The sequence below is a fragment of the Ctenocephalides felis genome, unplaced genomic scaffold, assembly GCF_003426905.1.
Source record: "Ctenocephalides felis isolate EL2017-DRISC unplaced genomic scaffold, ASM342690v1 CF-g0.4_SCAFFOLD_01886, whole genome shotgun sequence".
Lineage (NCBI taxonomy): Eukaryota > Metazoa > Arthropoda > Insecta > Siphonaptera > Pulicidae > Ctenocephalides > Ctenocephalides felis.
This window is the reverse complement of record NW_020538040.1, coordinates 63,176,081-63,199,173: the sequence shown is the minus strand read 5'-3', so window position 1 is coordinate 63,199,173 and position 23,093 is coordinate 63,176,081. Positions and strand designations below refer to the sequence as shown.

The 23,093-nt window shown below is 27.8% G+C and overlaps 1 protein-coding gene across 1 annotated transcript; it reads left to right on the top strand.

The window, feature by feature from the left end:
- Positions 1-2,151: 2,151 nt before the first annotated feature.
- LOC113375190 lies at positions 2,152-22,099 on the top strand. Its single transcript, XM_026615137.1, has 9 exons — positions 2,152-2,172; positions 3,547-3,609; positions 5,369-5,508; positions 6,875-6,965; positions 7,211-7,322; positions 7,802-7,935; positions 8,734-8,852; positions 9,378-9,743; positions 21,699-22,099. The coding sequence occupies exons 1-8, from the start codon at positions 2,152-2,154 to the stop codon at positions 9,661-9,663; spliced, it is 966 nt and encodes a 321-aa protein (XP_026470922.1). The 3' UTR covers positions 9,664-9,743; positions 21,699-22,099.
- Positions 22,100-23,093: the final 994 nt, after the last annotated feature.

Genomic DNA, 23,093 nt, shown 5'->3' with positions numbered 1-23,093 from the left:
AACGAGAGATTTTTTTTAGATATTATTATGAATTTGGTTCCGGAAGAATATATGATTATAAAATGAAAACCAATTTGTCTTTTAGTTTTCTTAATAAATTATTGTTTGTTTTAATAATATGGTTTTTATAAGTTTTTCAGTTTTATACTGTCAAGTTATTTTTATTTTATATATCCATAGATCATATAGTGTTACAAAAAAGAATAGACGAGCACCCAAATTACTTGGCCAACAAAGTATACTCAGAAGCGCGCCCAACAAGACTAAAACGAAAAATTCCAAACGATCTTATAAATTTGTAAATTATTATTATTATTATTGTTATTATTATTGTTATTATTATTATTATTATTGTTATTATTATTGTTATTATTACTATTATTATTTTATTATTATTATTATTATTATTATTATTATTATTATTATTATTATTATTATTTTCTTACTATTTCTATTATTGTTATTTTGTTATATTTTATTATTTTTCTAGTATTATTTTATTATTCTGAAATTTTATTTATATTATTTATTAATCTTATTTTTATTATTATTTGCTTATATTTTACATTAAATCATATTACGGATATTATTTTCATGTAAATTTTATCCTTTGCTCTTTTATTTATTTAAATTTATATTATTATTTATCAATATTACTTGATGTTAATAAATTAGCAGTTGTAATAATTATTGAAATTAAAAAAAAATATAGTGTTACAAGGAATGCCTTTTATTTAAAACTAGCTGTACCCGATCACGCGTTGCTATGTTATACATTTAAATAAAAATCTAAACTAGCTGTAAGTGGAATTCTGTCTTAAGGCAATTAAGGCATTGTGCTTTAAGGCAAATTGCTGGAACTTCCCGTACCAAAAATTTATTAACGATTAAGATTTTTAAAAATTTTACTTCGAAAAAATAAAATTTTTGAGAAACTATAAATTGGACAAAAAATTACTTTTTTTTGAAAAAAAAAAATATTTTTTATTTTTTTTTAGATGTTTTCTTTATTTTGACATATTTTGGAAGATCTGAACTTTTTTTCAAAGCAATCGTACTGCTTTAACTGCATAGAGACAATAAAAAACATTGGTACGGAACCCATAGGAATGTAAACAAAATTTATACTTATTGTTAAAATCTCTATAAAATATCTGATAATTTGATGTGCATATGTCTAATGATCATTTTTGACCGCCAAATGGCATTTTTTTTTACTTTTTTCGTTAGATCTCCGAAATCGCTAGACCTGCCCTTATGAAAATTTGATCTTCATCTTGTCAATACAAGTAAAATGTTTTTTGAATTATTAAAATCGGACGCTCCGTTCTCTTAAAAACTGAGGTACTGTTTTTGGCACTTTTTGCCCCATATCTTCGGAAGGGTTAGACCTGCCTCCGCCAAAAATTAATCAGCACGTCTCCTTATTAATACGAATCGAATGTTTTTTGAATTATTCAAATTGCTTCATCCGTGTTCCCGAAATCGTCGACGAAAATTTATATCCGCACACACACACACACACATACATCCATTTTTTCTAAGGTATGCCAAAATATTCAGAAACCTCTGAAACGTGAAGATATATAAAAATTTTCATTTTCAATTTTTTTGCGATTACTATAACTTACCCTACGGGAAGTTAATAAAATGCGATTCTGTTTACCTAGTTATCAAGATGTAAAATAGCGCGCGTATTTTTCGTGGTTTATTGTTGAGATTAGATGATGATGAGATTATTAGATGCATCTTAAGAGTGAAATATCCCAATATATATTTATTGATTTTATTTATTTATTCATATACAAGCCGTAATCAATAATAATAAATATTATTTCAGGCTCTTGTCAAGCTTATTAATAAATAATACATAAATTAATCAATTAATAGTAAATTATTTTTTTAATATTTATAGTAGCTGCACGATTTTCGCTTCTGAAAAAAGAGCGGAAAAAATCATTTGAACATTAAATACAATGTTCATAATCAAGTTCATCATATTAAAGTCTATTAAACCACCAGTTAAGCAGAAAATTCTTGCACAAGTTGAAAGTTATACTGATTTAAAACCGTTAAAATTAAATTGATAAAATAGCAATGAGAAACTAGTAAAATTATATAAATGAAATCACTAAACATGAGAAAAAAAACATGGTTGCACAGGATCAAATGGTCAGACTACATAAATAAAAGATAAGCATTATGCAAGAAAATAGTTATTGAAATCAAATTGAGAAAATTCTGTAATGTCATAAAAAGCTAATTTTTGATGTCAAATTTCCACTTGGAGTTATAGATCACAATATAATTCCAAGTGGAAATCGTCCTTCGTGGACATAGCTACAATATCCAATCACATGTTAACTATTAGACTTAAGAGCTAATATCAAAAATAAGAGAATGGTAAATCGATGGATTGCCTCTCATGAAATACATAAGTAGTCATAAGTCTTGACCAACAGCTTATAGAACATATAAGCATTCTGATTGCTGTTCAAACAATTACAATAAAAAAAAATAAAAAGCTAATTCTTTAAAAAGTTTTACTGAGGTGGCATGGATTTTTTTGTTGTCTAAGTTTGGGATATTGAGTGAATGTTTTCATAAGCTGAATACCTAAACCGTCGATCGTATTGAAAGAGCTGGCTTTAAAAGCTTATAAGCTAATAAGCTTATAAGCATATATATATATATATATATATATATATATATATTAAATAATTTACGAAGCTGTTTGAATCAAATTATTAAGCTATCTTATTTATAAGTTTTTTTTTCCAAAATGTAAACAACGTCAAAACGCTATGAGATCAATATATATATATATATATATATATATATATATATATATGTGTATTTACAACAATCAAAGTTGCAAACTTTTATATTTGACCTTAATAAATTTATAATTAATTTGGATATAGAGCAAAATGCTTGGAAAAACGTTGGTAATATATATATATATATATATATATATATATATATATATTATAATATAAAGGTAAATATAAATATATATTAAATAGGTGTTTCATGGCGTAACGGTTACGCGCACTGTCTTCTGTGGATAAGGTGATGTCATGCAGTATTGATATCTATTTTCACTTGGATATATAGATCAAAAATATATTTCCAGTTAAAAATAAGTGTGAATAAGCACTGTGGTGTGAAATGGCAATAGGAAATCTCTCACTCATTTTTGTCTTGAATCAAGTTGGAGTTTAACTCAGCTCACGGGCCTGCCCATGACCTGCCCTAGGGCAACAGTACCCATAATTCATTATATATTAAATAATTCGTTCTTGATATTCTCTTGATAAGGGCATTCATCAGTTTGATATAAAATATATTCTATATATGCAAAAATATGCAATCTTCTCAAAATCAAAGAGTTTTCATTTTATTTATGATACAATAAGCTCCATCATTTTGTCACAAACCTTTAGTTTGATATTTATATCTTAAAAGCTAAATATAATTGTAATGTTTACAACAAAATTGGCTGTTTGTTGTTATAGATTATTTGAGATATGATATATGTTTCAGGACAAACTTCTAAGTAAATTGGAACAAAACGAGCCAGAGCTTGCAACGACGCAGGAAGATGAGGTAATAAAAATAATATATGAAACCTATAGATATAGTATAAACGCATAGTTTGTTTGTTGTTAATAGTATTTTACAACCCCATACATTTATAAAATCTAATGCTAATATAATTAATGCGATTAGACCAATCACATTGTAAGGATGGTTTTCTATTGCAAAGTACACGCTGTTTGGAGAAAAATATTCCCAAAACTAATGCTTAAATACTTTCCGTGAGGCGTATAATTTTAATCGAATATCATCGCGATAAGAAACACTTGTATTTAGCGTTTTCTGAGCATTTCTGTAATATAATGATGTTAATCAAAGTAAATTAATGAATTAATTAATAAATATAACCCCAAACGACACTGAAACCGACTTGAACGAGAATATAATATACCTACTCTAGTGAATAATAATATCTAATGAATATAATTATCTAAGTTCTAATAATAATGTTTTTCTAAATATCATCAATTATTTAACTAAATCTTACTCTCTTATATATCTGCAACAATTTTATATTTTTTAGTATATTTTTATTTTAGAACCATATTAATCTATATATTAACAATCGTGTCTAATGTGATCAATCTTTCTATCGCCAACAATAACATGTTTTAACACACTAGAAACTTTTTATCTTCCGGAAGTTGATTTTTTGCTTTTACCAGAAGTTTCAAGTCAATCTGAATCGTTTGAAACCCAAATTAGAAAGAGGACGTGTTTTGTGTACGCTAAAATTTGATTTTTTCGATGTTTTCTCAAAACTGACTGCACGGATTTAAAAAATTCAAAAGTCACTTGATGAAAACCTCAATACAGGTTTACGATGATTAAGTTTCTTTAGAAGTAGCAAGAAGTGTAAAATTGTTCGTCCTGAAAATCCTAAAATGTTTAAGAACCGTTCAAAATATATATGTCGAAAATAATGATTTTGGTAAAGGTCGGCATAACCATTTCTTCGTAATTAATTGTTGAATCAAAATTTTTGGGTGATTTTAAAACAAGGTTTGTATGACGATAAAGTACATGGTCTTAACGAACATTACATATCAATTCAAATTATTTTAATTATTTTTAGATTTAATTATGAAAAATCATCAATGTTTAAAATAATAGGACGTGCCAAATTCTTATTGAATAAGTCGATTATTTACATAAATCAGAAAGTGAGATAAAACTTGCCTTAATACAAAATGTCATTTACACCTGCTTCAGTATGTTTTATTACTATTGTAAATTATTTGCGTACTATAATTTGGTAGTCATAATAATATATCAATATCATACAACATTCGCAATAACAAGATGTCGTAACAATTGTATATAATTAAACTATTCCTATTTATCATTTTGCAAGTACATACATGAATTATTTGAATTATTTGCAAGTGTTTTCGATTATTTCAAACAAAATGTAAATGTAGCACTCTAATGGAAGAGCTAGAGCTTAGAGGTTTTTACACTAGTCATATAGTGAACAAAATTTGTATTTGAAATTCAACAAATGATTTAAAATTGATTTAAAGAATTGTTTTATATCTAGGATTGCACCGAATATTCGGTTACAATTCGGTATTCAGCATATTCGGCAAATTTTTGATATTCGGCCGAATGCCGAATAGCGACATACTATTTGGCCTGCTGCTAAAACACTGCCAAATATTCGATATTCGGTGTCTGGAGTATGCCGAACTTTCGATATTCGGTATTTTGCCGAATATACTATTCGTTGCAAGCCTATTTACGTCTTGTGCTTTTTGATTGTTCATAGTGCGTGATATGCGTGAACGCTCGAGCAACAATGCAGACTTTACCTTGCGCTCATCAGGTTGTTTGTCGGCGTTGCTTCGTCAAGACTATCCAGAGTGCCGTAGCGCAGCGCGTACTACCTCTACGATGTGTTATTTGCAGGTAGAAATTAGTTAACATATGATTACATAAAAATCAGCCTATGGTTCAACCTATGGCTTCATTTTTTATTATTCAATTTTTTTATCTTCTATCTACAAAGATATTTGATCAATTTTTTTAAAGTAGAAAAAATAAATATAAGAACTATGCATAATGATAAGAACTACATTCAGTGATGACACTTTTTACAGTGACGATAGAACAAAAATAAAATAGAAAGTTTTAGCAGTTATTAGTTGAATTAGAATAAGTTCTTCTGTTATGAACTATTAAAACTATTTTAATATGAATTTATTACAACAACTTTCATGCTAAGCTGTAAGGGTGATCAATCAGCTCTTTTTGTAAACTACTCAGTAAACTACTGCTTTCTACTTTTTACTTTCTGCAAACTACTTTCTTTCCTTTGAGTACCTCATTTCTGATAGAAACGTTTTAAATTGTACCATTATGCATGCAATACACGACTATTTGTAATGCTGGCATACATCACATTTTTTCTCTAAGCTGAATAGATTTTTTATTTACAATTATATTTGTTAAGGTATTAGAAAGTCCTATATTGACAATTAACATTTTTTATTTTTGAATTTATAGTTAGTAATATTTATTTTTTCACAATTAAAGAATTAAATGGTCCAATTGCTTGAATTTTGCCCTAACATGGTTGTTTTATTTCTAATAATCGCTACCACATGAAGTACATATTTTATTGAAGTACCCATTTGAGTTGAATCTTAAAAGCATATTTAGCATGTTAATTAGAAATAGCGATAATCCTAAAACACTACTTTTTGATGCTCCCAGAGGTTTTGTGCCGTAGAACTGCAATACAGCGTTTCCCAATCATGTTTCAATTCCATTAGTCAACTCCAAAAGATTTTAATACCTGATCTTTATCTGGTAGACAGCAATTAAGTTGATTAGAAGCTGTTATACCAAGCATTAATGAATGGTTATTTTACTAAATACAACCCTGCTCAACATTTAATCTTTGGTCTCGATCGTTCCTTGGATGTTCCTTATACTATTATTATTTTAGTAGATCTGTCCGAATGCAGTTCCATGGCGTAAGAGCACCACATATCAACGATTTCTTTCTTTTCATTGTTTATTATTATTATTATTATTAAATTACATTTCCAAACTTCTACTGCCATGCTTTAGGGCCCTGTGCCTCGACTTTTAATTCATTCTTCACTCGCGTAAGTCGCCTGGCATATATTTGACATATTATATGCAGCTGCATAATAATATTACTGAATATGTGTATGTGCGATTTTCCCTCCATAATTAAGCACTCGAAGCATCTGACATTCATATATTTATTTATTCCATTTCATATATAAATATCATATGTTTGCAGAGCGCGAGTTTTGCGTCTTCAAACCGGGAACGAATCTTGGGGCCTTCAAGGCTCAGCCAGCAGTTATTCCGTCTCCAGTAAGAGTTGGCGAGTAAGTTTTACTTGTAAACTAGTGCTAACTTCAGTATGTTTCATATCGCTAGTCACAAATCAATTTTCACTGGATGTCTCTTTGCAATATTTAGAGTACACTTCTATAACTGGTTGATTTATTTAATTGTCTGGTACTAATGAATGATTTGAATAGAAGTCATGAAACAGTATTTCTGTTTAGGTTAACAATAATTTGAAAATTCAAGATGATATGGATTTAAGTAAAACTTGTTTGAAATCTAGGTATCAGGGTCTTCCAGTTCATATAGTGTTGGTACCCAATCTTTGGGCCCACCCGGAGTTCCTCCTTCTGTCAGCCTATATTCCATGAGTTCCGGCTCCTCATGCGGATCAGGTATTGTATATATGTATATATATATATATATATATATATATATGTATATATATATGTATGTATTCAATAGATAAGTCCTGGATTTTTTCAATATATTGATTGTTTCTTTTCAAGACTTTGTAACACACTGTAATGAAGTTACAAAGTCTGTGGAAGTCAAAAACATTTACAAATATTCTCGAAAAATCGAGTGTTTTTAACGAAAAATATTAGTGATATGGATATATAAATTATTACAGAATAAACCTGATGATGGAACGTATCTAGTTCCGAAACGTCGTTATTAAACATCTTCAAAAAAACAAATTGTTTTTTATTATTGGATTTACTGTTTGGAAAAGAAACAATCATATATATATATATATATATATATATATATATATATATATATATATGTGTGTGCGTGTGTATTATACTGCTTATGCTTAGTTATGAAAAAAATCAATCATTGTAGCCGTTATATGAATAAATATCATTAGGTGTATCTTCCACTTCATCGAGTGGTGGTGCTTCGAATCATCACACGAGTTGTTCGAGCACTTGTTTGGGCGCAGTTCCAAAAATGCCACAAAACCGTTCCTATCCTAGAAGGCTTCAAACGCACCCCATAAAGGTATTTTGTACTACTATTGTTACATATATCTCAATCTTTAAGTATAATATCTTTTTAAGATTTTTTAAAAATGAATTATATTTAATCTTTTTTTGCTCATTGTGATGTTACACTAATAGATACAGCACAAAGTATAACTATTAAATGTTCATTGTTTGTAAGCACTAAATGCTTTGAAACAATCGAATACATAGCATATATGTTTTCAACGAAAACCACTCAAATGAGGAAACAGTTTCAAATTATATTATATGTCGCATAAGAAAATTTGTTCAGAATTATATGACAAAAATAAGTCCTACTTGGGAAGGTATTAAAAGGTTATCAAGAAATAGTGCGTTTTTCCCTTTTTTTTCCAAATAGCCAAAAAATTATTATGTCTTAGAAATCAAAATAGAAATTTAATAGAAAAAAAATCTGGAAGCGATTGATTGTTATACATTTTCTAATGAATCCGATGTATTCAAAGCATGTAATTGTAAGCACTTATTGTAAATATTAATCGTTCTTCTATAAATAACAGTATATCATTTGTGCATATAATTCAGTCTTTGAGATTCAATTAGATAATTGAGCTACTAGGCTCCTGTCCAAAGTATAGTAAAATTAGTACAATTGTAACTCCCTTGCCATGTTCTTTATTCCAGGCAGGTTTTGGAATTGGTTTATATTGAATGAGCTTTAAATATTTCTAGCAAGACAATATTATATTTTTAGTGGAGCTAGAGCTATAGTTTGATTGTATTATATATTTTAAGGATAGATACACTTAATTATATTAAATTTTTCACTTCACAGTTAAGAGTGCCAGAACCTCCAGGACGTCTGCCACCAATCAAAGAATTACCACGAAGTCCTGCGCGTACTTACACTCAGCCTTCCGTTAACAGCGCTTCCTCTTCATCTACTCGCATTCGGTAATTTGAATCTATCATAGCTCTAGACAAAGTATGATCGTAACATTATTTCTATACTTTCTAAATTTTCAATTCTATTTCCAAAATGGTCAAGACTGTTTTTTGTGTTTATTTAATTTGCATCAAAGTTCAATGTCGTACATCAATAGACTATTTTATGTTAGACCAGTTGAAAATATTTACTAGTGATGACAGACTGACAATATTTATCATAAAATAAATTCTTCGTTTAACATTTATATGACTAAATAGTGCATAATGCTAAAATACAAAATTAAATTCATTACGGATCTGTTGGGAATATCTATTTATGAGTAAAAGAGGGGGTATTTCTACTTGGTATAAAACCGAGGATTTTCGATACAATCTTCCTATTTCGATTGCTGCCTTATGGAATAAATTACTTTTTCAATCAGAATATTGTTATGTAAACTTTATCAGAGAAATAAATATAATTATACCGACAAGATAATACAACATAGTATTTCAAATTGCATTATGTATGTTGATTTTTCATTTCTACAGATGTGCACAAAAACTCGTAACACAATTAGAAGCTACCCCGCTGCTTGGACACGAGCTCCATAATCAAAAGTTAGCAGAAAAATTAGATAATAGAAAAAATGAACTAGTAGAGAAAGTAAAAGATGAAAAATGCAAACAGAAAACTGAGAAAGAGGTAAGAAAGGAGGAGAAAAAGCAAGTTAAAGAGCTAGAAAGACAAGCCAAACTTCTTGCCAAAGAAGAAAAAAAAAAGACTAAAAAGGAAATGAAACAGTCGTTGTTGGGAAATAATAAAGACAGAAAATGAATGAATACATCACACCAAACACACGACATATTGTCTTTCTTAATTTGAAATCAAAAATCTTCAGAAGTCAATCAGATACTGTAAGCATGATTTTAGATTGATAACGTTTCTATTTTTTAATTTTTACGGAAAGTAAGAAAATCAATGAAATATATATATATATATATATATATATATATATGTTTATTTTATCTTCAGTTTGAAGAAATTCAAAATGTTATTCTTCTTGATATATATATATATATATATATATATATATATATATATATATAATTATTATATATAATTATATGTGGATGGGGTCGCTTGTTCGATTCCCCGCTCTGGCATCGGGCAGCGCGATGTCAATTTTCACTTGAAAATATAGATCAAAATATGTTTCCAATTGAAAATTAGCCCATCTTGGGCACCGCGGTGTGAAATGGAAATGAGAAAAACTCTCACACTACTTTTTCCCTGAATCGAGTTGGAGTTTAACTCTACTCACAGGCCTGTTCTAGGGCAGTACTACCCATTATTTATTATATATCAGTGTGTGTGTGTTCAACAAATATCCTGCAAGAGATCTTCCACGTTGGATATAGTCTGGGTCCCCACTTGATTGAACTACACGTCCCCAGCGGTGTTTCCGCGTCTTCAAACAATTCCAGAATGCATATTTCCTTTATTTATTGGACTATAATTTGTTATTATAAACATCCAAAGATTGAAGGATTTTATAGTTACGGTGCGTAGGCTAACAAAGTTTTATAATTATATTTCACTAAAAATTGCTGCCCAAGATCAGAATTCAAACTTTTTTTCCAAATCTTCGGCGTGATTAATCATTTTTTAAACTTTTGAACCACTCTTTTATCCGCGTGTAAAGGTCTTTTAAATTATTTCAAATGTCTTCGTACTGCAGTTGCAAACATTGAAGCTAATCTTGGTACCAATTCGTTGATTTGTTAGCGCGCGATCCAATACGTGTCCAATTCTGAATCTATTAAATTTGTGAGTGTTACTCTCATATTTCCACGTAATTTTCATATATATATATATATATATATATATACATATATTCCATACTTTTTGTAAAATCAAACTTTCCTAAATCTCTTATATAAATAATAACTAGTAATAGAGATCTTTTAGCGAAAAAATATTGCAGTACTATTTCAGACTTGTATCAATCTTATAATGATCTAACTTCGTTTGAAATCGTTCGGACAATAAACTTTGATAATTTGATGGACAATTATATATGATATATATATATATATATATATTATATATAAATATATATATATATATATATATATATTCGAAGTGTGCCAATTCGAAGCGAATTTTTCGAATCATTCGAATCAAACTCGCAATAACCTGATTTGAATCAAATCATATCAAGCCGTTCGCTTTCTGCTCCAAATTATACGAGAATCAAAATGATTCGAATTATTCAAGTTATTGGATTTCTGATTCAAATCAGAATATCAAATCCGCCGCAACTTTTTAGATTTAGCTTGGAATCCGGAGCACTCATTCGTTAATTCGTTACTATTATTTGGTGGACGTATTATCGGAATTTAGAGTCTTGTTTAGGTTTGTTTGGAGGCCGATAATATAAATACGCTTTTAAACGCCCACGTTCTTCAATATTATTTCAACCAAACGCAGATGTCGACTTTAGTAATTATGTTTGGTTATGTTGTGCAGTGAACTAAATTAGAAACATTTATCTACCATCGAAAAATTTAATTCTCTGCTTAGTTTAATTAAATACTGATTTGGTTTGTCAGAATGCAACTTAATTTAGTTTAATTTATTGAGTCAATATACATTTACGCAATATGCATTTTAGTGGTTAATCAAAATGAAATTTGTCATTCAAAACCAGAGATAATACATAATTTGGTAAGGTCTGCTGGTGAGCATATAAGTTGCACCTGAACTTCAGTGAATGTAATTATCGTTCTGTCGCAACCTTTGTTTATCACAAAAATATTGATGTGCTTCTAAAGATGGTTACAATAATTGTGACTCACTGTTTCTGCTAACCAAAAGGCCAGCGAATCCAGCGCTGACTATTAATTACATATAGTTATATTTGCTCGATAAGTAGTAAACTATTGGTGCGTGGCAGCGCGGCGTAAGGTACGGCAAATTGATGTACCGAAAATTAAAATTTTTAAAAAACTTTTCAATTTGTTTGATAACTTTGAAAAAATTAGATCATTGAAAATTTTGAAATTTTTGATGAAATTTGACTTTCTTGAAAAATATGATTTTTTTTTATATTGCTATACTTACCTTACAGGAAGTTAAAGAGTAAATGTAATCCAGATTAAAAGTCGCCATCGAAAAAATATGCACATAAATTTTTAATTATTCCACCAAATCATTTAAATTGTATGTTTCAATTAATGCAATTGTATTTTTGGCTTGTTTTTGATTATGATTCTAATTGGGATTATTTTATTCGAATCAGTCGAATCAGAAAAATTTGATTCAGCACATCATTAGAAACATAAAATACACACACACACACACATATATATATATATATATATATAATATTATATATATATATATATATACATATATATATATACCTATACATATATATATATATATATATATATATATATATATATGGGTCATTCTTTTACAAACCGGACACTTTTTAACCTTGACATTTTAGAATTGTCTGAAAATTTGTTTACAGATACTATTCATAAAATCATTTGACACGTATTTCAGGATTTTGCCGAAAAAAATTTTTTGACGTAAATATTTACGATTGAAATATGGATTTTTTGCTCAATTTCTATGAACATCATCTGCGGTAAATTAATTATCTCCGGATGTGCTGATCCGATCAGTATTATTTTTTTTTATTACACTCATATTGAAGTGAACTTTGTAATGATTGAAAAATTTTTTTTGTTTTTGCAATTTTCTTAACAATAACAACCCCTAAATATTTACAAAGGTTTTACTCGGCCTTTACCCGAATTGAATCGATCCAAAAAAAAAACATATATTTTCTTTTTTTCTCTGCAACAAAATTCTTTTTACAATTTGTTGGAGGTTTTGTTACATCGAAAGATATTAAATATTTTCAAGCGCGAGCCGCGCTTTTCACGTCGTGGACCTCAAAGACTTGTACTCATTTGTCACTTTCGAATGACAATCTTATTGTTTTTCGGTTGAAAAATATTTTATAATTTCGCTTCTGGTGAAAAATGAACATATAGTCGAAAAAAAACATTAGGGGAGAGCGGAGCTTAAAAGTTCGTGGGTAAAAAGATCCACTGCCAATATCTCAAAAACAAGAAAAGTTAGAATTTTTTTAACAACAATATTTGAATGTAGACGGATTGTTCAGTTAGATTTTTCTAATAATAAAAAAATGTTTTTCAGCCACTTTTTTTAAATTCGTCATTTTCCGTCTTCACTCCGTAGCCTGGATAAAGAGGGATCGACTTATTTTTAATTTTAATAGAATTTTACGTAATAATAGCTAAATTTCATAGCCAATGTAACATAAAAATTTCATTCGTATATTTTTATAAAGAAAATACCAGATATACCTTTGATCTGATGCTTTGTCAGAAATATTTATCAGCAGAGTTAATTAACTATTAATTTATATATATATCAATATATCTATTGTAAAATAGCTTCTTTCTAACTCAATTTAATTTTTTATTTACTATTTCCTTATTATTTACACCTAGGCCAGTATGAAGGTGTGGTTGACTCTGTTTACCCCACCCACATGTAAGCTTTAATACAGATTATATTAGAAAGGGTTGAAGTCAACTTAAATATTCCTCTACATTCAAATATTGTTGTTAAAAAATTTCTAACTTTACTTGTTTTTGAGATATTGGCAGTGGATCTTTTTACCCACGAACTTTTAAGCTCCGCTCTCCCCTAATGTTTTTTTTCGACTATATGTTCATTTTTCGCCAGAAGCGAAATTATAAAATATTTTTCAACCGAAAAACAATAAGATTGTCATTCGAAAGTGACAAATGAGTACAAGTCTTTGAGGTCCACGACGTGAAAAGCGCGGCTCGCGCTTGAAAATATTTAATATCTTTCGATGTAACAAAACCTCCAACAAATTGTAAAAAGAATTTTGTTGCAGAGAAAAAAAGAAAATATATGTTTTTTTTTTGGATCGATTCAATTCGGGTAAAGGCCGAGTAAAACCTTTGTAAATATTTAGGGGTTGTTATTGTTAAGAAAATTGCAAAAACAAAAAAAATTTTTCAATCATTACAAAGTTCACTTCAATATGAGTGTAATAAAAAAAAAATAATACTGATCGGATCAGCACATCCGGAGATAATTAATTTACCGCAGATGATGTTCATAGAAATTGAGCAAAAAATCCATATTTCAATCGTAAATATTTACGTCAAAAAATTTTTTTCGGCAAAATCCTGAAATACGTGTCAAATGATTTTATGAATAGTATCTGTAAACAAATTTTCAGACAATTCTAAAATGTCAAGGTTAAAAAGTGTCCGGTTTGTAAAAGAATGACCCATATACATGTGCGTAGCCATGGATGTTGCTACGGTTCTTGTTCATGAATTTCACATCTTAATTCATCCCGAAATAGTCACTTGCCATTTGAATTCTGCATAATCAATTGAATATTATCATTTTTTGCATCATTTTTTTTATCATTTTTTTTCAATTTATTGCCATTTGAGAAATATTTAAAAAATCCATTATAAGGTGATTTCGGCCGAAGTTAATAGAAGTATATAGAGTTCAACTATCGATAGGTAAAAAATAAATAAACCTTCACATTTACTTACATGTATAATTGTGAAATGTTTTAAAATACCATCATTTTTTTACAAACATTTCATTTTAATATTTCAATTACTTGTAGCAATATACAAAAACTTTGCCAAAGACCTAGTGTTAAACTGATAGAATATAAAAGTAAATAAAGTAATAAATTAAAGAAAAAGTTTTCACTATTATAATAGTAAATAGTAAATTCACAATAAGTCGAATCGCTAGTTTGGTTCATAACAATGTGCCAATGAGAGATAAATTTAAAATTACGTTCAATTCAAAAATAGGGAAATAATTCATGTAATATATTTTACATAAACATTTCTATATTACAATGCCAAACATTTTCAAAATATTGTTCTGATATATTTGCAGTACGGTCGTTGCCTGACTAACAAAAATGGAAAGAAATGCTGCAAAACAATTCAACATGTTAAATATATGGGTTATTGATATTTCTTTAATTATCTTTCAAAAACATGATTGAGATTAATTAAGATTTATTTCGGGTCCCTGACAAAATCCTGGCTACGCCTATGTATACATATATATATATATATATATATATATATATATATATATTATATACGTATATATATACATGTATATGTGCATATGGGTATGTATGTTGCATGTAGATATATTATTATGACTTGTTATATATGTATATAACTATAACTTGTTATTTGATCTTCAAAGTATGATGTAAAAAGAGAAATTGTTAATGTATTTGTTATTTTCCTGAAGAAATTTATGTAATGTTATCATTACGAAACTAGCGATTTAAAATTTGCCACGTTTGTTAACAAATATAATGTTTTTCATAATTACTGTAATTAATTTATTACTTATATATATATATATATATATTTATATATATATTTACTTATTATAATTAAATACGTGCAATAAAAATCAAAAAGTATTCTTATATATAATAATAAATTTTATAATGTTTTAGTGATCCTTGTCACTAAAAGTTTGTTTTATTCAAGTTTTTCTTATCACTAAATTTAATAAACTCCGAACCGGAGTTGAGAGTTGTTTGTGGTGTTTCCTAAACAGCAATGTCAATAACCGAAATACACGTATTAATTTTTTTTTCTAAACTTATATTTAATTAGGCAAATGTGTACTTTACTAATGCGTAATTATATTTGATATAAAACACATAATGGCATTTTATAGCATTTTACTTTGAGTCATTTTTTGTTCGAAAACAATTAAATTCTAAACTATTATTCCATTAAACGGCGGTAACAATCTGAAAACCACATAAATTCCACATAGATGTCGCAGCGCTGTGGATTTCAGATTGTCACCGCCGCTCAGATTACACGGTGTGCATTGGGATGCTTATATTCGAATAATTATCGAAGTTACAGTAATTGTTTGGATTTTAATTGTTAAAATTACTTGTATATATATAGGATATAACGACCATTAAGACACCGGAAATATATAATCGCCTAATCGAACGAATATGGTTGGTTCTTTGTACTTAATATGGTTTTTGTTATTTATAATAATAAAAATATAATAAATTGGTAAACAGAATTGAAGTATAACATTTATATAGACCTAAATAATTACAGAAATTATAAAATGGTACTTACACTTATTTTTTAATAATTCAACAAAAAATATATAGTTATTTATATTCCTAACTATTTTTGATTTAAATATTTGATGTACATCCAATTAACCATAACTACCTATGCACAAGATATCAATTAAAATCAAATTTTCAAATGTTTAAAAGAAAACGAAACGAAAAGTTTAAAAACATCCTTTATAAGTCATGTTCAGAATATAAAATTGTTTCATTTAGATTTAGACATTTTCATTAATTAGTTGTTCAGCTGATATTTTATCATTACTGGCTACTTTTTTCTTTCTCGTGCCCTTTATTGGTCTCGCGATTTCACTTTTCAGTACGATTTCAGTTCGATTTCTTCGAATCAGCGATTTTATTCTAACGTACAATTCTCAATATATGTCTCACGGGGATATTTTTTATTACTCAATTTTTGTTATGTTACATTTCGTAGATTTTCTGTTTTATTTCTTCTGTATAAGCCATCTATCTTGTCGCCTCACAGTACATTGTGTCTACATTGGTTTGCACTTTCTTCATCACGATTTTTTATGCAACGTCATAATTATTTTTTATTTCGAATAATTTAGTTGCTATCACTCTTCTCAGTTCAACTCTGTTATTGAACAGTTTGCTCTTATCTGTTTGTTAGTTTTTTATTTTCGCAGAGTCGATGCTAGCTCCTGAAAATAAATTTGAAAATTGTAACATTTGTTTTCGCATCTCGAAAGATGTGTTTGAGATTATGAAATTATCCCTATGATAATCAGAATTTTCCAATACCTTTTCTCGAATCCCGCTTAAATTTGCCATTACCGTTTAGTCTTGATTACTTGGATTTACAATATCTGATCGTTTGTAGCTTTACTCCACCTCTCCTGGTCTTTGGTAAATGCTAATCTGAATTATCAGCAAAAATAAAGTTAAATATAATTTCAAAAATATATTCCAAGCAGCAATTGATGTTGTTTTTAGGGAAAGTTTCAGTGGTTGAACTGTTTATCTTTAAGTGTAGGAGGTTTAAAAACAATTAAACCTATTCGCATGATTAGTAAAAAAAATTACATTTAAAACATACTTCCTCTGATTAATTTTTCTACATTATTGTAAGTGGAAGTCGTATTGAATGAATGTTTCTATAGGATCTAAGAAAAGTCGTTATATCCAGATTCCACTGTAAAATATATATATATATATATATATATATATATATACTTTATTCGTATATATAAATATATACATATATATACATATATATATATATATATATATATATATATATATATACATATATATATATATCCAATTTTTTTGTATTTGGAAACTTTTAATAATTTTGATAATTTGTTCAAAAATCCTTTTCTCGAAAGAAACAAAATAATTAATGATAATTTTTAATTAACGAACATTTAGGATTTTTAAATTAATAATTCGAGCCAACGATCTCAACTTCATTTATAAGTTTAATTTTTCTTAGGATAATCACAGAAAATAATTGAAGGTTTTTAATTAAAATAAAGTATAGAAAAATATGCAATATCTAATGTAGATATATTTTATGAAATGGGTTCGAGGTCATAATATTGAAATATATGAAAAACAATAATTTATAATAGAGAATTATGTGAAATGTAACCACAATAATTATTAGTTAATATTGTACTATAGTCAGGAATAATTGTGTAGTTCTAGCAAAGTTGTAAGTGCAGATGTACTCTTGAGTTATAGTTTTTAAAATAAAACATAAGATGATCAGTGGCCTTAATAAAGGCAAATATGAAAAAAATTAATAATAAATCAGCTTAATCTCGTTGCCAACTTATTTATAAAATATTTACAAACTAATGTAGAATTATAATGTAACTTTGAGGATAATCTTAGCTGTATATATATATATATATATATATATATATATATATATATATATTACTGTATAAGCAAAAATTATTATTTAAATTGTCATGCAATACATATCTATAAATAAAAAAATCATTATTTTCTCATAAAATAAGTAGTCTCAAAAAACCTTTAAAAAACGAATTACAATATATAAAAGCTTTAATAAGTTCATTGATACTATCGGTACCAAAAAACTTTAAACAAAGAAAATTAAAAAGACTATTAAAGATGACTCGACTAAACCGAATTAAGTATTCACCGAATTTATTGTCGGATTTTTTTTTCTCAAATCGTACTTCAAAGCCAGTTTAAGGTAAGGTGACCATACGTCCCGGTTTGGCCGGGACAGTCCCGCATTTCCACCTTGTATCCCGGGTTTTTCTTAAGGCAATACGAGGTCTGTTCAAAAAGTACCCGGAATTTTCGTTTTTTCAAAAAAATATTTATTTATTCGTCTACATTAATGTGGTCCCCTTCAAAGTAGTCCCCCCCAGATATAATACACTTATGCCAGCGTTTTTTCCAATTTTCGAAGCACCCTTGATATTCACTTTTTGATATGTCCTTGAGCACTCTCAGCGATTTTCTTCAATCGAGGAAAACCGCCGTCCTTTCATGGGTCTCTTCAACTTTGGGAATAGGAAAAAGTCACACGGAGCCATATCTGGTGAATTTTTGCACTTTGCAACACTTTATTTCATTTTTTACGCAAAATTTAATACAAATTCTTTGACTTTTCAATTCTTCCATTGTAAAAATCGCCGAGCTCAGAAAAACACGTCGAACCTTAGCGACTACCACAGACAAAGTAAACAGTGAATATAGCTGAAAATTTCATCATACTTTAGGGGCATGTATACCAACACAATAAAAAAAATTTTTTGACAATCAGACACTCCAGACCCGCGAAATTTAATTATTAGTAATTCCGGGTACTTTTTGAACACACCTCGTATTTGTCCCGGATTTTGATTTTTTGTCTAGAATTGTCCCGCTTTTTCGAAAATGAATAGTTAATTAACAGAAATTAAGTAAACAAACTAACAGATGCTATTTTTTTTCAAATTAATTACGAAGAAAATTTACTAGAACTTATAGATCGAAAAATGTAAGATACATTATAATATCATAGATAAAGAAGTATTGCATATAGTCGAAGAATAAAGCTCTTACTAAAAGTCTGCAATTCTGATTGAAAAAAAGATTCATTTTAAAAAACTGTTTTTTATTGTATCCTTGAATAGCATTTGTTATATGAACGACTAACACCCCCCCGCCCCCCCCCCCCGACATCTAGGATTAGCTTAACTAAAAATTGCCGTCCCGGATTTGACTTAAAAAATATGGTCACCTTATTTAAGGGCGAAGCAAATGAACTTTATTAATTGTTGTTAAAGTAGGGTTGAATGATATATTACTGGTAAATAGAAGGTATATTAAGGAACTCAGAACAGCCGAATGAATCTGTTTACGAGAGGGGAGTCCTTCATTGACTTTAATTGGAAAAGATCTTTGAGACAAATATGATATCAAAATTGTGAAATAGTTGGGAGAGACTTTCTTTAATACGTATAGCAAAAAATATACTTTAAATATTAGTTTATGTACACGAGATTCTCTTTGATACATTATTCAGAAGATAATGAAAATTCTGTAAGAGAGAAAATAAGTTAGACTAAACATTTAATTTTAATCGATCACACCATGATATTCAATAAAATCAATAATTTTTCTAAATAAATCTGATTAAATGAGATAAATGTTAGTGAGATTTTTCTTGTACTATACATTTTAGATTTGAAATGCGCGCTCTTGGTCTAACCGAGAATCGAACCGAATCTATGAATTTGACATTTCACTTCGTGCAGAATGCGTACCAACAGCCAAAAAGATTATCCTAGACAATATTAGAATACCCCGTATGAAGATTATAGCCCTTGCTGCTGTCAAACAACTGTCACAACTGTTAAAGCTTAACCTTAATCTCATGGTTAAATCCTTATTTCGAATTCTTATATTTCATTTTCATATTTCGGTGTTCTCATGTGGTAGTTTTATAGTATTTTGTAATATTTTTTTTTATTTTATCATAGGCTTCTCCAAAACGTTTATCATGGATCAGAATAATTTTTTGTGAACAGATTGATGCAAGTTTGCTTTATCAAAATCAAAAGATGTACAAGAAGGTATAATTACCTAATAGGCCAATTAATGTGGCATGTAAAACCATTTCTTAATACTCCATAGGCTAATTTTTTAATATATCATATTACTACAGATTATAATTGTTGATAACTTAATTTTGAACCAAAAACATTTATATGATTGAATATTAGAACACAATTTTTGTTATTAAAATAGGTACATGATTTAAATTCAATATGGATGTAATTATTATCAGTAATGATTTCAACTGTAGTATGTAGCTTTCAATAATTGAAAATATTTAGATCATATATTATTATATGAATAGCACTTCTGTAGTTGATGACTAAGTTTTGGTGGATAGATTGAAATTATGATTAACGGGAACAGATGGAATATAAAGAATGGTAGGATTTTTCTAATCTATGGGCAGGATGATGGGGTCATATGCCTTTTCAATGCAAATGCATCGGCTCTTTGCCATGCTCCACGGATTATGTCGATACAATTAGCTATTGGATTCAAATATTTTTGAATAGTGGAATTACTTTATTTTAGCAATAGTGTCCATGAAGATTGCTTTGTAACTGTTTTGAAGATTTTTTACACATATCAAAATCAAAATTAACACCATATATAAAAATTTATACAAAATTGTTAACACACTATAAAGTCAATTTTACTTACAGGTAACTCTTATTTATTTTGTAATTTAGTTACATTTATAAAAACTCTAAACTGAAAATTTACAATATAATTAATTATCTTACATAACTTTAATACAAACTATTAAATGTCAGGAAGACACAACTACCATACATATATTGTCGCAATATTCTAATTATATCAAAATGGTTTCACAGTTTATACTACACTTCAATATTATCTAATATTTAACTTGCATATATAATAGCTATCGAGTTCATTTTATTATTTACAACAATTTTACTAAGTTGAATAGGTAATACTAAAAATAATAAAACAACAATATTATATTTATTAAAACTGTGAACACCTTAAGCGTTAGATTTTAATTCGTCATTTCGTACTTGACGTGGTGGGAAATGCGCTTACAATTACATAAATATTATTGATATGCATCACATTGATCCTATTCAACAAAGAATTAATTATAATCAAATAATAGATTGTATGGCTTTATGTGAATGTTATTTTAAGTTTAGCTCTGTAGGGCCTTTGTAAGCGCTAAGTTATTTAATATTAATCGTGTTTAATATAAACACCAATAGTAAAATTGAAGCGAATTTCATATATCTAAATACATACACATTACCAAAAGATCGATTTCATTTAATTGGCATATTTATTTAGATGTTTGTTTTCAAATTTTGTTCATGCAATATTAATCATTTATGTAATTACTAACTAAATTTATAATACAAAAAAAAAATGTGTTGACTATTCAGATATTACTAAAATCATAACCTTTTTAAAATTCGTGTCGAGCAAAATATAATTTTAATTTATAATCTTCAACAATACATACTACTGTTCAATCGAAATTAAAAATATATTTTTAATTTGAAACATATATCTGGTGTTATAAATCTATATTTTTTACTTTTTACAGATACATTTTCGGATTTCAGATTGAATGAATCAGAATCTACTCATAAAAATAAATCAACTAACAAACTAAATGGGCAAAGTAAAGAGAAAAATGATGATGATAGTCAGAACTGAGGAAAAGATTTTGAAGGTTATAGATAAAAAAAAATGATATCAAAAGGCTTTTGGGGCATTGCTGCAGAATAATAAAAAGGTCAAAAAATACTATTCAGGTATAATAAAAACATGTCATAAATAGGAAGGACAACTACTGGGTTGCCTTCAAAACAGCTATCTAATTGGAAGGCAACCCACAAAACAATTACTAAATATCTTCATAACAGACGAATAAAAGATGAAGAAAAGGGGACCTAAAAAAATTGTTGTTTAATAATTATAAATTAGTGTGGTATAGATTTATAACAGCAGACCATACGAGGTAACATTTTTGATTTTATGTGTATTTATTTGTTCAAGCAGATTGACCAATTATATTTTTCACTCATGCTTGTTCATATATATATATATATATATATATATATATATATATATATATATATATATATTCTACAACTTTGAATTTTATGTAGACATATTTATAAACATGGTCTAATAATCAGGCATAACATCAATAAAAACATAAATTTAATATGAAATTCAAACATTGCAGCTGTAGCCCTAGCCTTCATTCAGAGCACCTAAAAAATGTAAGACTAAAATATGCAACAATAGTGTTTGAGAATTAAAAGTAAAAATAACTTATAATTTGCTGAAGAAGTGGATTTCTTCAGTTAGCCTACAAACCACACACAACTTTCTTTTGTAGAAAGTTGTTTCGTTAATTGAATTGTGAAAAATATTCATGTGGATAGAGCAGTTTTAATGTTCTTATTATCACATAGTGTAGTATAAATCCTATCCTCATATCATGGATTATTGTTTCTTCTATTTCATTTCCTATAATATTTATTAAGTATTTTTTACTTTTTTGCAAACGAAATTGTTGCTTTTTTTATTCTTAATTTTTTTTCAAATGAATCAAGGCTGGGCTACGGCCAAAACATGGGAATTTTATAATACATTTTTAACAAAATAATTTTTGTTTTTATTGATGTTATACCCAATTATATATATAATATTATAATTATATATATGATGTCTAAGTAGTAAGTCAGGCCTAGAGATCAATAATAAATGTTTGTGTTAAAACTGAAAATAATTATTTATTTAGTGTCTGATATATGGTAACTGTGAAAAAATTTAACAAAAAGCCGCTCTATTTTTTTTTAAATATTCACGTAATCACATACGGCATGGGGTCATAAATATACAATAAATATATATAGCATTCCAGTTATATAATCTGTTGTCTCGTTTGATAAAATTCACAATAAAACATAATGCTACTGTAGTGATA